The sequence below is a fragment of the Pseudochaenichthys georgianus genome, chromosome 23, assembly GCF_902827115.2.
Source record: "Pseudochaenichthys georgianus chromosome 23, fPseGeo1.2, whole genome shotgun sequence".
In the NCBI taxonomy this organism is placed as follows: domain Eukaryota; kingdom Metazoa; phylum Chordata; class Actinopteri; order Perciformes; family Channichthyidae; genus Pseudochaenichthys; species Pseudochaenichthys georgianus.
The window spans coordinates 23,178,032-23,194,621 of record NC_047525.1 but is presented as its reverse complement, the minus strand read 5'-3'; the positions used below and the strand labels follow the sequence as shown (position 1 = coordinate 23,194,621).

The 16,590-nt window shown below is 40.4% G+C and overlaps 1 protein-coding gene across 2 annotated transcripts in view; it reads right to left on the bottom strand.

Moving 5' to 3' along the window:
* Positions 1–16,590, bottom strand: part of grm8a (glutamate receptor, metabotropic 8a) — a 331,157-nt gene that overhangs the window by 1,887 nt on the left and 312,680 nt on the right. The window contains exons 13-14 of one of the 2 annotated variants that reach the window (XM_034075075.2): positions 4,061–4,201; positions 2,616–2,721 (exon numbers count right to left, since the gene is read on the bottom strand). In XM_034075075.2, coding sequence (XP_033930966.1) covers positions 2,616–2,721; positions 4,061–4,201 — 247 coding nt within the window. Of the gene's footprint in view, positions 1–2,611; positions 2,722–4,060; positions 4,202–16,590 lie in introns of both variants that reach the window. The other variant, XM_034075077.1, reaches the window with a different exon arrangement.

Below are 16,590 nucleotides of genomic sequence, written 5' to 3'. Positions count from 1 at the left end.
TGTGAACAATATTTGAGAGAAATGATTCTTTTGTGAATATAGAAAATGTTTTAGATCTTTGAGTTCATCTCATGAAAAATGGGAGCAAAAACAAAAGTGTTGCGTTTATATTTTTGTTCAGTATATATCACTTTCTTTCACTCAGGTTTTTCCGCCATCACACTGCTGGAATAATGGGAAAAAGGTCCTTGCTCTTAATTGAAACGAAGCCGTTGTGTTCATCAGTAAAGTGGAACTTCTGTGTGAACTATTCATATCTTAAAATGCACTGTAACCTTTTATTCGTGGACTTTTTATTCATGTATTTTTTCATTTAATGTTTCTTTTACTGTTTTTAAATACCTTTGTCTGAATGTCTTTCATTTTTGTAAAGCACCTTGAATTGCCTTGTGTTGAAAGGTGCTATATAAATAAACTCGCCTTGGCTTGCCTTGATGAAAAATAAATATGTAAGAAATGTGTGGTGCAGCCTTGAAAATTGCCCAAAACTTGTCATGATATGTTCTGAAGACTACTCTTAAGCAAATGTCAGGTACCACAAAAAGTAGAGACTCTTAAACGTTCTACTCATACCCGTAGGAAAAATATATAATGTTGCTTTGACCATATGGCATTCATTTGCAATTTCTCTGTAAAGTTAAGCATGTAGGGCAGGGGTGTCAAACTCAATTTCATCACGGGCCACATTAGCATTATGGTTGCACTCAAAGGGCCGGTTGTAACTATATAAATATACATATATATAAATATATAATATATATATAAAATAATGTATTATATTATTGCCTCTGAATTGGATTATTATAGATAGGGTAATAACTAACTACGTTTGAAAGCAGAAGTCCAGGGCAAATAATTGCAAGTCTCTTCAGTGCGAATGTCACAAAACAAGATGCATTGTGGGACATGTAGTTTATGGGCAACATACTTACATGTAGTAAAGTGGCATGTAACCGTATAATAAACGTATTATATTCTTTGAAAGCTCTTGCGGGCCACATTAAATGAAGTCGCGGGCCGGATTTGGCCCCCGGGCCTTGAGTTTGACACCCCTGATGTAGGGAGAAGTATTGGCTTTATGAATGAACTGTGACTCGCTTCCTTCAATGATGTTAATAAAGTGCTGACGGGAAAATGCAGGTCTGAAAATCATTACACTCTTGCATGCAGTGTTCACGAGCTGCAAAGAAACACATGCACAGCCATGCTGACATGTACACGTGTTCATAGCGACGCATGTATGAAGCACACATGGCTATTGACAGAAACAGCAAAGCATTTGATGGAGACTCACGCACTGAGGCACACGTGCACATTCACATGCACTCCCGACATTTCATCTGCAGATTGCTGACACAGGAGAAGCAGCCCAACACAGAGTGGAGCTTTGAAGTAAATGCTTCACTGTCAAAACCCGGGGAAACACTGTTATTTGAAATCTGTCGCTGTTGCAGCTGTTTCGTCATGCAGAAAATGAAGGCGTGAACTTTTTTTTTAAGTCAAACTCAGACTTCATGCAGGCTGTACATCTGAGCATAGATGCACACAAGCAGGGGTGATGTTCTTGTTTATGTAGTGGGAGAAGTACTCGGATGCTTTATTCGAGTGAAAGTCACAATATATTCATGTTAAAATACTCAAAGTAAAGTAAAAGTACTGCATTCAAAATCTGATTAAAGTATTATTGGCACAATGAACATGGCACAGGCAGAAAGCAGGAGACTCGTTTCTGAAGAAGAGTCGAGCCGTAAGTCGGAATTAAACTTCGATTTTTGACTTTGGGTGAATACTGTTAAACACTTTCTGATATTGACTTTGTGTTTCATTGCTGCACCACCAGTTTCCTCTTTTTTTTGCCCAGTTCTTTTACATTATGTTACAAAAATCATTGCTTTTTTTAAATATATTTGACCATTTTACTTTTGTGTGCCTTGTTCTGGAAAGTAATGATGTCAAACAACATTATTTCCTTTTCCCAATTGCTCCAATCAAATCTACTAGTAGTATAAAGTAGCATTAAATGGAAATATGTATTTATTTCTATATTTGTATCGCAGCAGGTAAATCTACGCATTACAGAAGCAAAGGTATAGCTAAAAGGCAAAAAGAAAAGAGTAGACTTATAATGATGTGAGTTGTACACAAGCACTGTTATTGCACAGCAGTTTGTATATGTACAAGCACAAATACTCAAGTAGTACTTCAATATTGTACTTAAATACAGTACTTGAGTAAATGTTACTTTCTACCACTGAATGTGTCTGTTTGAGTACATGTATGCTTTATTTGTATTGTTATATTTAGTCCCTTCAAATGTATTGAAACTGTAACTGTACTGAAAACACTGACTCTAACACAATGTATTATGTCAACAAATGACACATTATTGTATTAGGTGGGTTCAATGCAATAATATGAAATTTGAATATTAGGTTCAACTTAATATTATTGCTTTTAACTAACCTAGTACAATGATGTAACATGTGTTGACTTAATACCGTTAGTTAAAGTCAACGTTCCAGTTTTTTTCCGGTGGATTTCAGCGGGTCTGATGATATATCTTTTTGAAATATTTTATATGTGTAGGTATAAAACGTCCGTGTTCTCTTACTCACTGTTGGTCTCCATGCTCTCACAGAGCTCCGTCTTCACCTCTCCGTTGGGCCGGTCTCCTCCCTTCTGGCCCAGCTTCCCCGTCATGGTGGCAGCTGTCACAATGGCCTGCATCGTTCAGACATCCATTAACAGGAAGTGAAGACTACCACAAAAACTTGAAATCTTGCCAAGTATATTTGTCTAATATCTAGCCGTAAATCGGTTAGCGACCCGGCTAAATTAGATTTTTCTTCAATGATTTTTGAGTTTGGGTGCATACTGTAAAGCACTTTCTGACATTGACTCTGTGTTTGATTGCTGTATCACAAGTGTCCTCTTTTTTTGGCCCAGTTCTTTTACATTATGTTACAAAACTGATTGACTTTTTGAAATATATTTGAAAATGTACTTTTTTTAAATCCACCCTAACAGGAAGTTCAGACTACCACAACAACTTAACATCTTGCCATGTATATTTGTCTAATATCTAGTCAGAATATGTCTTTACACCTGATATAAGAGCTAATAACTTAAGAAGTAACAATTCAGTGAGATATAGGGCCCTGGTTTTAGACATAGCATCTTATTTTGATTTCAGAATTGTTTTTGTTTCCATTTTTATTGCAAAATCACCAACTAATCAGAACACTTTTGAGCATTTGTTGCTTAACACAGTGTTTTTCAAAGTGGGGGCCCCGACCCCCTAGGGGGCCGCCAAGGGGCACCAGGGGGGTCATGCAAAGTTTGAGGGAAACGGGATTTTTGTTATTTTTTAAAGTTTTTTTTTTTACATTTAGCAAATGTCGCAGAATTGCTTGCATACATCAGACTTATTTCAGAAGACAACTTTGTTGAGAAAATATTATTTTGCAAAGCACTGGAAGGTAGGACCACATGAAGAGACATGTTCCAAGTTTTAGATGAGTACATCATCTCAAACGGACTTGACTGGTCTCGTGGTGTGGGTGTGTGTTCAGATGGGGCAGTGGGGCTATGACAGGCAAAGAAAGCGGAGTGACAGCTTCGATCAGGCAGAAGGCCCCAAATGTAGTGGCAACGTACGGCATGTTCCATCGGGAGGCACTTGGACACATCATTTAAAAATTGTAACGGGGGGGGTCCCCGCCAGAGGATACTGCTATATGGGGTCCTTGGCATGGCAACGTTTGGGAACCCCTGGGTTAACACACCATTTCCTGATTCTTGTAAAAACAAAAATCAAAATAACTTTTCCCAGCTAATTACAAGATCTGATTCTTCTAAACATCCCATCGTGTGTCAACGAATCTGACCAAGCACATTTCCACTTTTTCTATTGACATATTTTTTACTCATTAAAAGCTCAAATTAGTTTTTTACTTGTTTTCGAGCAGCATTTTGTCCAGTGTGGCTTGGCATCCTTTTGTTTGATTCCACATTTGACTTATATAACATCTGTCAAAATGTAAAGAGTATTTCAGCTCACCTTAAAGCTGCGTTTCCGTTTGGGTACGTTCTGCTCGGGGTGGAAGAGGATGATGTAGACTTTGGGCATGTAGAGCATCCCCAGAGACACTGAGGCAGACAGGCTGAGAGAGATGGTCAGGGTGGTGGTTTGGATATACATCTAAGAGAGAGACACACAGGGAGAAGTTACTTATCACGTTTAAAGTTGTCGGAGAGTCTGGGTAACGTCTGATGAGGGAGACACAGATGGGACGAGGGGGAACACAGGAAGTAAGTGAAGTTCTAACAAGAGAGGAATTAGCAGCAAATGTGTGTCGTGACAGCTGAAGTGACACACAGGCAGGTAGATCAAATGCTATATGAAAGCATGGCGGCAGTGAAGTTGCCTAATTGCTCGTCACCTGCAGAGCTTGTCTCTTTGTCAAAGGGTGTGAAATTGTTCTGAGCATTTATTTGGCGGGCTAACAACTCCTATGGGTTTATCCTGTTAGTAAAGTGACGGAAGTGACACTAAGTTGACTTTCAGATTTGCTGTTTTCCTGATAGTTTGGATGAAGTCTGGCTTACATTAGGATATACTTCAGGGATATACTTTCTTTTCCAGAGATTGAGATGTGAGTTCTGTTCACCTCCAACAACCTGTGAGTTGAATACTTTAGTTGCATTGTAAAACAGTCAGTGTATGTCCTGTAAAGTGGACTATGTGGCGCAAGTAAGAGGGTATGATAAGTGGACTGAAAGACAGATATGATGATAGGCAGGATTTTTGACACTAGTATAATACATTCATGAATAACTTTCAAAAACAGGCGTTACAAAGACAACAACAACAACAACAACAACAACAACAACACACAGTACCAGAAATGCTGTTGAACAATACTATAGTCAATACCACGATTCTTGATAATCAATTCAACACCACACGTAAAACAATAAATCCCATTTACTTCAACGTAAAGTCCTTTGTTACCCTTTGCACCCACATCCCCAAACAGTATACCAATCACAACAGAGCCGAACAGCTAACCAATCAGAGCAGCCTGGGCTCTGGTTTCAGACAGAGGGTGAAGAGATGTGCTGCAGCACAAATAAAGTGCTTTTTGAACATTAAAGCATGGAGACATGTCACAGTAGAGACACGACATGCTGATATGAACCTGAACATCAGCAGGAGAGGACTCTTTAAAGTAGAGACACTACATCCTGATATACACCTGAATATCAGCAGGAGAGAACTCTTTAAAGTAGAGACACTACATACTGATATACACCTGAACATCAACAGGAGAGGACTCTTTAAAGTAGAGACACTACATCCTGATATACACCTGAATATCAGCAGGAGAGAACTCTTTAAAGTAGAGACACTACACACTGATATACACCTGAACATCAGCAGGAGAGGACTCTTTAAAGTAGAGACACTAACTACTGATATACACCTGAATATCAGCAGGAGAGGACTCTTTAAAGTAGAGACACTAACTACTGATATACACCTGAATATCAGCAGGAGAGGACTCTTTAAAGTAGAGACACTACATACTGATATGAACCTGAACATCAGCAGGAGAGGACTCTTTAAAGTAGAGACACTAACTACTGATATACAACTGCATATCAGCAGGAGAGGACTCTTTAAAGTAGAGACACTACATTCTGATATACACCTGAACATCAGCAGGAGAGGACTCTTTAAAGTAGAGACACTACATACTGATATACACCTGTACATCAGCAGGAGAGGACTCTTTAAGGTAGAGACACTACATACTGATATACACCTGAACATCAGCAGGAGAGGACTCTTTAAAGTAGAGACACTACATACCGATATACACCTGAACATCAGCAGGAGAGGACTCTTTAAAGTAGAGACACTACATACCGATATACACCTGAACATCAGCAGGAGAGGACTCTTTAAAGTAGAGACACTACATACCGATATACACCTGAACATCAGCAGGAGAGGACTCTTTAAAGTAGAGACACTACATACCGATATACACCTGAACATCAGCAGGAGAGGACGCTTTAAAGTAGAGACACTACATACCGATATACACCTGAACATCAGCAGGAGAGGACTCTTTAAAGTAGAGACACTACATACCGATATACACCTGAACATCAGCAGGAGAGGACTCTTTAAAGTAGAGACACTACATACTGATATACACCTGAACATCAGCAGGAGAGGACTCTTTAAAGTAGAGACACTACATACTGATATACACCTGAACATCATTAGGAGAGGACTCTTTAAAGTAGAGACACTACATACTGATATACACCTGAACATCAGCAGGAGAGGACTCTTTAAAGTAGAGACACTACATACTGATATACACCTGGACATCAGCAGGAGAGGACTCTTTAAAGTAGAGACACTACATACTGATATACACCTGAACATCAGCAGGAGAGGACTCTTTAAAGTAGAGACACTAACTACTGATATACACCTGTACATCAGCAGGAGAGGACTCTTTAAGGTAGAGACACTACATACTGATATACACCTGAACATCAGCAGGAGAGGACTCTTTAAAGTAGAGACACTACATACCGATATACACCTGAACATCAGCAGGAGAGGACTCTTTAAAGTAGAGACACTACATACCGATATACACCTGAACATCAGCAGGACAGGACTCTTTAAAGTAGAGACACTACATACTGATATACACCTGAACATCAGCAGGAGAGGACTCTTTAAAGTAGAGACACTACATACGGATATACACCTGAACATCAGCAGGAGAGGACTCTTTAAAGTAGAGACACTACATACTGATATACACCTGAACATCAGCAGGAGAGGACTCTTTAAAGTAGAGACACTACATACTGATATACACCTGAACATCAGCAGGAGAGGACTCTTTAAAGTAGAGACACTACATACTGATATACACCTGGACATCAGCAGGAGAGGACTCTTTAAAGTAGAGACACTACATACTGATATACACCTGAACATCAGCAGGAGAGGACTCTTTAAAGTAGAGACACTAATTCAAGCATAATGTCCTTTGTAATGCTTATTAATTATATTGGCATCAACATTCTGAGCAGTTAGGGTAAGTTGCTTCTTTTGTTGCAAAAATCAAGCGTAGCAAAAAATAAAGGCATGTGTGGCCTATATTCACTACACTGAATTAGACTGAACACATTGAGTCTTCCAAGTAAGTTTGAGGGCAGTTATGATGAAACAAGAACACTGTCAAGCACACACACACACACACACACACACACACACACACACACACACACACACACACACACACACACACACACACACACACACACACACACACACACACACACACACACACACACACACACACACACACACACACACACACACACACACACACACACACACACACACACACACACACACACACACACACACACACACACACTGCAGAGGGTTGAGCTCCAGTCCTGGGGTCCTTAATGAGTTTCTCTGAGGAGTTTGGAGGAGGAGGAAGTGACACAGCTGACAGGCTCTGAAGACAGGGAGCTTATCAGGAGAGAAGTGTCTGCCGTACATACAGGGAGACAGAGGGAGACAGAGGGAGGAGGAGGGAGGAGGGGGGAGGAGATGGATGGATGTATGGGTAAGCATAGTAGCAATGAGAGGACAGAGCCACGAAGGAAGAGTTGCAGAGAGGCTAGGGGGGAGAATTGATGGGATGGGACAAGTGAGCAAAAGAGAAGATGAGAGCAATTTGCAGAGAGAGAGAGAGAGAGAGAGAGAGAGAGAGAGAGAGAGAGAGAGAGAGAGAGAGAGAGAGAGAGAGAGAGAGAACTGATAGGTCGGCTCTTCGTTTGTCAAAAAGTGCAACGACATAATGACGGTAACTACTGCCTGAAAAGAGAGTACAGCTGTTTCTGAAAATCACAAGCTGTACTGTTCTGTAATTCTTTAAGTGTGCATCTATACGCCTACTGCCTGAATCTGCCTTATGTTTCTCACCTTCTTTGGTTCTTTGTTCTGTTTTTAATTCATTAGCTGAACCTATATGTTCATAACATAGTGTGTGTGAGCTTAACTGTGTGTATTAAACCTGCTGTATCCTCACATGTACCTGTCATTTTGACCCCAGTTTAAACCTCACGAAAAAATTTCATATTCCAATTTCTTACCAACATGTATGTTTCTGGTGCTGAACAGCAGGTGTCTTTGTTGACTACCGAAATACCCATTTCAATAAAACATTACCGCCACCTTTCCCCCCACAGACCCCAGACAGAATCCCTATTATGTGACTATCCAGAGATATATAAATCACCATAACATCTCACTGATTTAAATAAAAATGTTAAAGTAAGATATTTCTGCTGTCGTTAAAGGACCAATATTCCAAGTACAATGTTGGCATTTAAACTAAAACGGAGCATTTCTTGTCAGCTCAGATTTTATTTAAACATTGTTGGTGTAGAGCAGGGGTGTCAAACTCAATTTCATCACGGGCCACATTAGCATTATGGTTGCACTCAAAGGGCCGGTTGTAACTATATAAATATACATATATATAAATATATAATATATATATAAAATAATGTATTATATTATTGCCTCTGAATTGGATTATTATAGATAGGGTAATAACTAACTACGTTTGAAAGCAGAAGTCCAGGGCAAATAATTGCAAGTCTCTTCAGTGCGCATGTCACAAAACAAGATGCATTGTGGGACATGTAGTTTATGGGCAACATACTTATATGTAGTAAAGTGGCATGTAACCGTATAATAAACGTATTATATTCTTTGAAAGCTCTTGCGGGCCACATTAAATGAAGTCGCGGGCCGGATTTGGCCCCCGGGCCTTGAGTTTGACACCCCTGGTGTATAGGCTGAATATGCTGAATGAAAGGCAGACATTTCCTATCAATAACATCATTGTTGATCCTAAATATGTTTGTTTCTTCTATTCTAAGGTCACATTGTTCTGTTATCTTACATATTACACTCCAGTGAAAAACATCTTATTGATATCTAGTATCTCTTGTATTAGTAGTTACCCTCCCAACCCTTGGTTTGATCCACCACTGTTGGCATTATTTTCAAGTATGAATTTCTCATTACTATTATTTCGGGTGTTGAGTTTGACCTGCAGCGAACTCCCTCTTATCAAAGCAGTAGGCCGCTGATAGTCGCTTCCATTACATCACCCCTTTGGTGCAAAGTTGTAGCTTCCAGCTGATATGTACACAAAGACACACACACATACACACACACTCACACACACACACACACACACACACACACACACACACACACACACACACACACACACACACACACACACACACACACACACTGATGACTGTCCTCCATGCAGCTCAGAATGTGTGCATCAGAAAAGAGAGCTGTATTATCCCCAAAAGACCCACTCTGAAAGTAGATGATTAGCTACGGATGGCTGCACACAATATGTTCCCTTACGGTCTAGGACATTTACAGACGGAGAATCTCTGGTCCGTGAGAGGAACAGAGGAAGTAGCGTGATGCCTGATGTGGTTTTAACACCTGGGAGAAAATAAACACGATACGAGATAGGATAGAGAGAGAAATATAGAACAAGAAAGGTACACTAGATTCTGTGGACAAATATTTAGCTTTAGGGTTAGTCCTAATCAGAAGGTTAACGTAAATTATGCTTCGAGTAAAGTGTTGTTCAGTGTCAGTGACTAATCCAGGTAACCTAAAAAAAACAAAAATATTATATTTGTCTCAATGTTCTGTATATCTTTTGGTCGTTTTGTATGCAATTTGTCTTATTTCTGTTAGTTTTCTTCTACAGAAAAGGTCCACAGTGGCTAAGCCTCATCTTATATTGAACATATTTACAAAAAACACGACCATTTTATTCTTTAAATCGTGCATCCACAATGGTCACAAAACATGTTGCCCCCCTGAGACCCAGCCGGCCACACACAGGTCAACCTGCTGTGTACAGTAAATGGTATTTAAAGTTAAAGGGTTTATTCTTAGTCTGGATGGAGTCACAGCACTCAAAGCACTGATGGAGGCACTTTGATGATCCCTACCAACTCGGACGGTTTTGATTGGAGGATGAGCGTAGCAGGGTTCATGCGAAAGAGATGTGTTTGGGTGTCAGCGAGGTGTCGGCTTTATCAATCATTGCAAAGTCTTTATCTGAATCCGAGCGACTGAATGTCCAAACTAGCTACCAATTCAGATGATCCACGGCATGGAGGTGGAGGTTACAGGTCAGAGCTCAATATATTATTCACAGGGCAATATGAGAGTCATCTGTTCCGGCAGTAAGCATTGCCATTTCATATGTGGTTAGTGCTGAATAACTCCAGAAGAATGTGACTCCTGGGAGACAGGCAGGCCACCATCATGGAGTTAATATAAGTGTCGAGCAGCTGAGGCATGACAGCCAATATTGAAAAGGGTTGGCTGTGCTTCACTATAATGACACTGTGGAATAGAAAGAAACACTACAATAGAAGCCAATTAACTAAATGAGACCATTTATACTCGCTGATATGAAGAGAAAGAGACCTAAAACATATGTTGGATAAATGGAGAATGGCAATGTTATGGAATTGTATCAACGGAGATAAAAAAAAAAGGAAGCATTGAAGTATTTTATTAAGAATTCAACTCACTCTTATTATGGCTTCACTCAAATAACTGTCCAACGGCAATGTGTGATGCAACAAAATGCACAATTTAAATGGAGAAAATAACCATGAGAATCAAAGTTGATATTTTTGACCAAAGATGGGAACAATTGTTTAATTATAGGACAGAAAACATGTATAAGGACTAGGGTTGCCAGAAACTGACCATGATCAAAATCGATTATTCGGCAGCCCTGGCGAATAATAATCGATTTTACAATTATTATTAATACTATTACTATTATTAGCATATATATATATTTATATATATTTTGGTTGAAACTAAGCCAGAAAAAAAATAAATAAATAAAAAAAAAGAATAATAATATATATAAATAAAATCGATTTTTAAAAATAATATTCGATTATGGAGACTGTAGCGAATATTCGAATAATCGAATAATCGCTGGCATCCCTAATAAGGACCAGGTGATCTGACGATTAATGTACATAGAGTATTAATGTTGCACCTAATATGTGTACGCTACACCTTATAAGTACATTTCAATTTGTGGTTTTTTTTCATCCTGATTTTTCGATTGCTATGTAGTTTATTTAAGTTTCTATGTGCCTTGATTTTGTCATGTAAGCTTTGTAATGAAATGATTTCTTAAAAAGTCAAAATAAGAGCTCAAAAGTAGTTTCATTGTGACATCTGCACTTCGCTCTTTGCACTGAAACAGCTGTGAGTGTGCAGGAAGTTGAACCCTCTGCTGTCGCTGAGTCGGCGATATCTCCCACCAGACGTCACTCCGCTCGTCTTTTGTCTCCCATTTCTCAAATGATATACATGGCCGCTGGCTGAAGAAGTTAAATAGAGGAGTGAGAATGCATCTCTTATTCCCAAAGGCTTCTCCTTACACCCTTTCCCTCCTCTCCGCCCCTTCTCTCTGGCTGGCACTCACACTATCAAGTCTCTGAGACGTCAGCCCTCCTTTTTTATAATGTCCAAACTTTTCTGATATTGAGTTTTTGCTAGTTTACTGTCTCCATATACTTTTGTATCTCAGTACAGCTAAGTGAACATACTACGGAACTTTAATGATGAAGATGAGTGTTTGAGTGTTGTCTGTTTGATGACCTTAAAACAAAAAAAGTGACTCTACAGGCAGCCTGAGGGTCCTTAGCTAACTTCTCAGATCCTTTCAGTATAAATCCACCTATTTGTGTGTGTGTGTGTGTGTGTGTGTGTGTGTGTGTGTGTGTGTGTGTGTGTGTGTGTGTGTGTGTGTGTGTGTGTGTGTGTGACTGTGTGTGTTCCTAATTGACACCACCTGTTTCTGTCCCCTCACACCATGGGACCACTCAGCATTGTAATCATCTGAGCCATGGGAGGGTGAGGTTTTATTTTTAGGATTTATTTTATTTAAACGGGCGAATGGCCAAAACACTTCTTACCACCTCTAACGTTCAGGGGCGTGATCAAACTTTTTCGTCATTTTTCAGGGAATTTATTTATTCCACCATTTCAATAAAACATCAACTAATTAAATGCTGATTTCAGGCAACTTTTTTCATTGTAAAATATCTTTAAAAAAGACTCGATCCTGAAGTTTGTAATTATTAACGTTTGGGCTCTAAGGTCCAAAAAACCATCCTTTTATTCTTACAGTAAAAAGAAATAACTACGGTTACACAAGTGTTTGATTCAAAGCACCTATAATATACAAATATGAAATAGGACATGTTGTCTCCAGACCATTTATATGCACACAAACCGATAACACACTACAGGAAAGGTTAAACCTCAAAAAGCATAATTACATTTTTTCTAGATGCCTTTTACTCAAATCCCAAAGTAACAAATCTCCACACACCCGACTCTAAAATGGTGCTGTGATGAAAGAGTGTTTTAAAAAAGAGCTCTGACACAGGATGCCGTGCAGCGATATTTAAACGTTGTGTATGTGCAGCCTAATTAGAGTCGAAGCCACTCCACAGGTGCCTCATTATCTCCTGCAAAACAGCTCTGAGAGACATTTTGTTCCTCCATCTAATCCGTACAGGTCTGAGGTCTGCATGTGTGTCGTGAAAAAGTGAGTATTTAATAACATAATCTATATTTTCTCTGCCTCAGCTTGTTTGTATGAAGTCAAACACATGTTGAGTTGTGCATAAAGGTTTCATCGTAATACACCCTGTGAGCTCGGCCCTGCTGTGCAGAGCTTCCTCCATCTCTCTGTCTCTGACGTGATTGTGGCCCCACTGTGCACAGCTCCAGCCAATTAAAATACGCACCAAGGACTTATCGTGGAGCCTCATCCCGCCCTCACTGCTGCTTGTTGCAGAGGGGAAAACTTATCACACCGTGAATGTAAAACAGAAGTCAGCTAACGTTAAACAACATTGACAGAAATTGGGCTGGAAATTATGCAAAAGGTTTTCCAAAAGCAAAGCTGAGTTCAACGACATGGTTCCAACCCTCCTTTGTAATTCTATAGAGGGAAACAGAAGAATACAGGTAGACATTTTTTGTAGGGGAACCATTCAGGGTCTAGTATCTAGTCACGCAGTTATATGATGAGGCCCACTGTGTCGCGAGCGTCAACGGTGGGGGGGGGGGATGCTAGTGGAGCCTCCCCGCAGTCTGCGTGATCGGCCCGTAGGGAGCGGCGGCCCTGGTTGTTGTGCAGAACAGTACACTTATTAGACCCTCCAGAAAAACGCGATTCTGCGATCGCAGAATTTACCGCATAATCAGCAAAATGACGCAGATTATTAAAAGGCCGCATATTTATCAAAAGGCCGCATAATCCCCGCATTTTTACACACAAAATTGAGGAAAAAAAAAGTGAATTCCTCTTGACGTGACGTCATCAGCTCGCGCATCACAGAAGGTAAACAACACCGTAGAGTGAACGTGTGGAGCTCACACGAGAGAGAAAACACCAAGATGAAAATATCTAATCCGTCTCATTTACCGACGAACATTTCTGCTAAAGACCGGGCAAAGCAGTACCCCGATGTCTGGGGGGAAACTATTCTGCACCCCGTGCAACTGTGTTGGAGCATAAGAGAAAATCCACGGTGACGACCCACTTTGATTCATTCAAACATTCGAACATGCTTTCTGCTGCTGCGGACAAGAAACCCAAACAACTCACGTTCACCGAGGCATCGACCTCCAAACCTCCTCGAGGGCTACAAGAAACGAGGTGAGGAGCCTACAAGATTGAACGAAGTCAGATAACGAACGAGTAAATGAAAACAGAATGAGGCGGAGAAGTGTGTGTGTGTGTGTGTGTGTGTGGTGTGTGTGGTGTTGTGTGTGTGGTGTGTGTGTGTGTGTGTGTGGTGTGTGTGTGTGTGTGTGTGTGTGTGTGTGTGTGTGTGGCGTGTGCGTGTGCTTGTCGAGAGAGAGAGAGCGCGAGACGCGCGCGAGAGAGAGAGAGAGAGAGACGAGAGAGAGAGAGCGAGAGAGAGCGAGCGCTAGAGCGAGCTAGCTATGCGATCAGAGGGCGCGCGCGCAGAGAGAGAGATAGAGAGAGAGAGTGTGATTAAAAATAGCCCAATTGCTTTTACAATAAATAAACATTGAATGTGTTTAATTGAATAGTAAAGGGGTTTAACGTTAGTGGCAGGTTGTGTGTGAGAGAATAATAAATAAGACAGCCCAATATTTATTTTTTCCGCACATTTCGCAACTTCCTGCAATTTCACCGCATGAAATCACATAAAACCCCGCATGTTTGATCGCATAATCAAGGATTTTTGCCCGCGTTTTTCCGGAGGGTCTAATTTATCACTGTATTTGTGTAGCAACTTTGCTATAGGCTAATTTATGCTAATTATGGCGGAAAACGATGAAGGCGTTATAATTGAAACATGTTTAAAGTCAATTTGTGGCCATACTTGAAACGAAACTCAACATAAGTCAATCTTATGTTGACTCAACTTGTTTGCCTTTTTACGTTTAACGCAAGTTTAAGAATGTAAATAAAGTGTATTTAGGCAGCACTCTTTAGACCTAGTCGACAGGAAGCAGCCACGTTGTGTTTGTGTTTCTGTATTTTCAGATGAACAGAAGGAATTTATTTGTAATGTATACATCACTTCAGGGGACATTACATTGACTTACATGCATTTCCTGGAGACTTATCCTAACCTTAACCATAACCAACACATGCCTAACCCTAACCCTTAACCTTACCCTTAACCTTACCCTAACCCTAATCCTAAACCTAACCAAGTCTTCACCCTAAAATTAATGATCCCCCTCATGGGGACCTCCAATGTGTCCCCATAAGGGAGGGGAGTCCCCACACGTGACTATGTAAACAGATGTAGGTCCCCACATGTATAGTAATGCTAGACCACACACACACACACACCACACACACACACACACACACACACAAACACACACACACACACACCACACACACACACAACACTACACACACACACACACACACACACACACACACACACACACACACACACACACACACACACACACACACACACAACCACACACTTAAACCTACACACACATATTGTCTGCAACCCCAATATAAACTGGTATACAAATAGAAAGTAAACCAAAGTTATCACAAACTTGTATCGATATATTTTGGGACCAAAAACGAATACATTCAAACTACATGGACGTTTCAATTCAAAGGTCGGACTGAAGTTACTCTTTGCTGACCAAACTTTTTCTTTCTGACTCAAACCTGAATGCATTTATTTTGGCGGGGCCCCAAACAGCACAAGCCAAGTGTTTCCTAGCCAGCGACTGAACGCCAGGTTATTGCATCTGCCCGGCAACAGCTTGAAAAGGCCACGCACCTTAGATTTCTCCTGGGAGCAGCAGGATGAGCAGCACAGCGATAATTAATTTGGGGCATCCACACTGGCTTCATTTATCAATATCCCAATGTTTGCTAAATTATTATCCTTGTGGTTAATTAATACGGTGGGATTTAGTTAAACACTTGCTTTACAGTTTGTCCTAGTCGTAGACAAAATCAATCGGTATTTAAAAAGTGTATTTAAAAAGTGTATTTAAAAAAAAAGTGATATAAGGACATACCAAAACTACTATTTAATCAGTAATCAGTTAATACAGTGTGTTGATGCCTTTTTTTTAAATAAATGTTTGCTTTGACATGCAATCGGTCTCTCTACAGTCACGACGTAAGAAAAGACAGCTGCAGTGGAGGTGGACAATAACCCAAGCATATTTGGTGTTTAAAATGTACTTTTGGTTACAGAAATATGAGGTTTATGGACTGTTTGTGCAAAACTTCACAGAGTTCTTTGCCTGCCTCAGAGAGTTTCTGAGTGTCAGTGGACTTAAAGATATGCGTTTGTGATATAGAGAGCATGCATGTATGGAAGTGTGTGGGTCTGCAGGCGACCCCCCCCCCCCCCCCCTCTTGGGCGTCCCCACATCCCTTCAACATCCCACTGTTTGATGTCAGGATCTGACACTCGCTGTCTGTCTCCCGCCATTTTCAGCCAAACTAATTCCCACCAGAATCCTGAAAAAGATTGCAAAAACCAAACCCCATGGGATCGGTAAAGTCAGGATAAAACCGATGTGACGCCTGAAAGCCGCCGAGAGAAGAGACGCTGGTCAGAAGCGAGTGAACTCCTCGCGTGTTCGGATCATGTGATGTTACCTTGCCTACAAATAAAGCTCGATAAGCTTTTCTTTATCTCAACACTTCCTGAGAAATGAAAAATAGCTAATTCATGGTTTTGTAGATTATCTTAAATGCATGTGACCTCCCAAGACACTTGTGTTGCATCCAAAGCCTGTACAAGAAGTATGTAGTACCATGACGTTGTTCTTGAGACTACGATATTGAAGCATCCAGAGGACTTTTGGCCACCGCCATCTTGTTTTTAAGAACTAGTGTAACA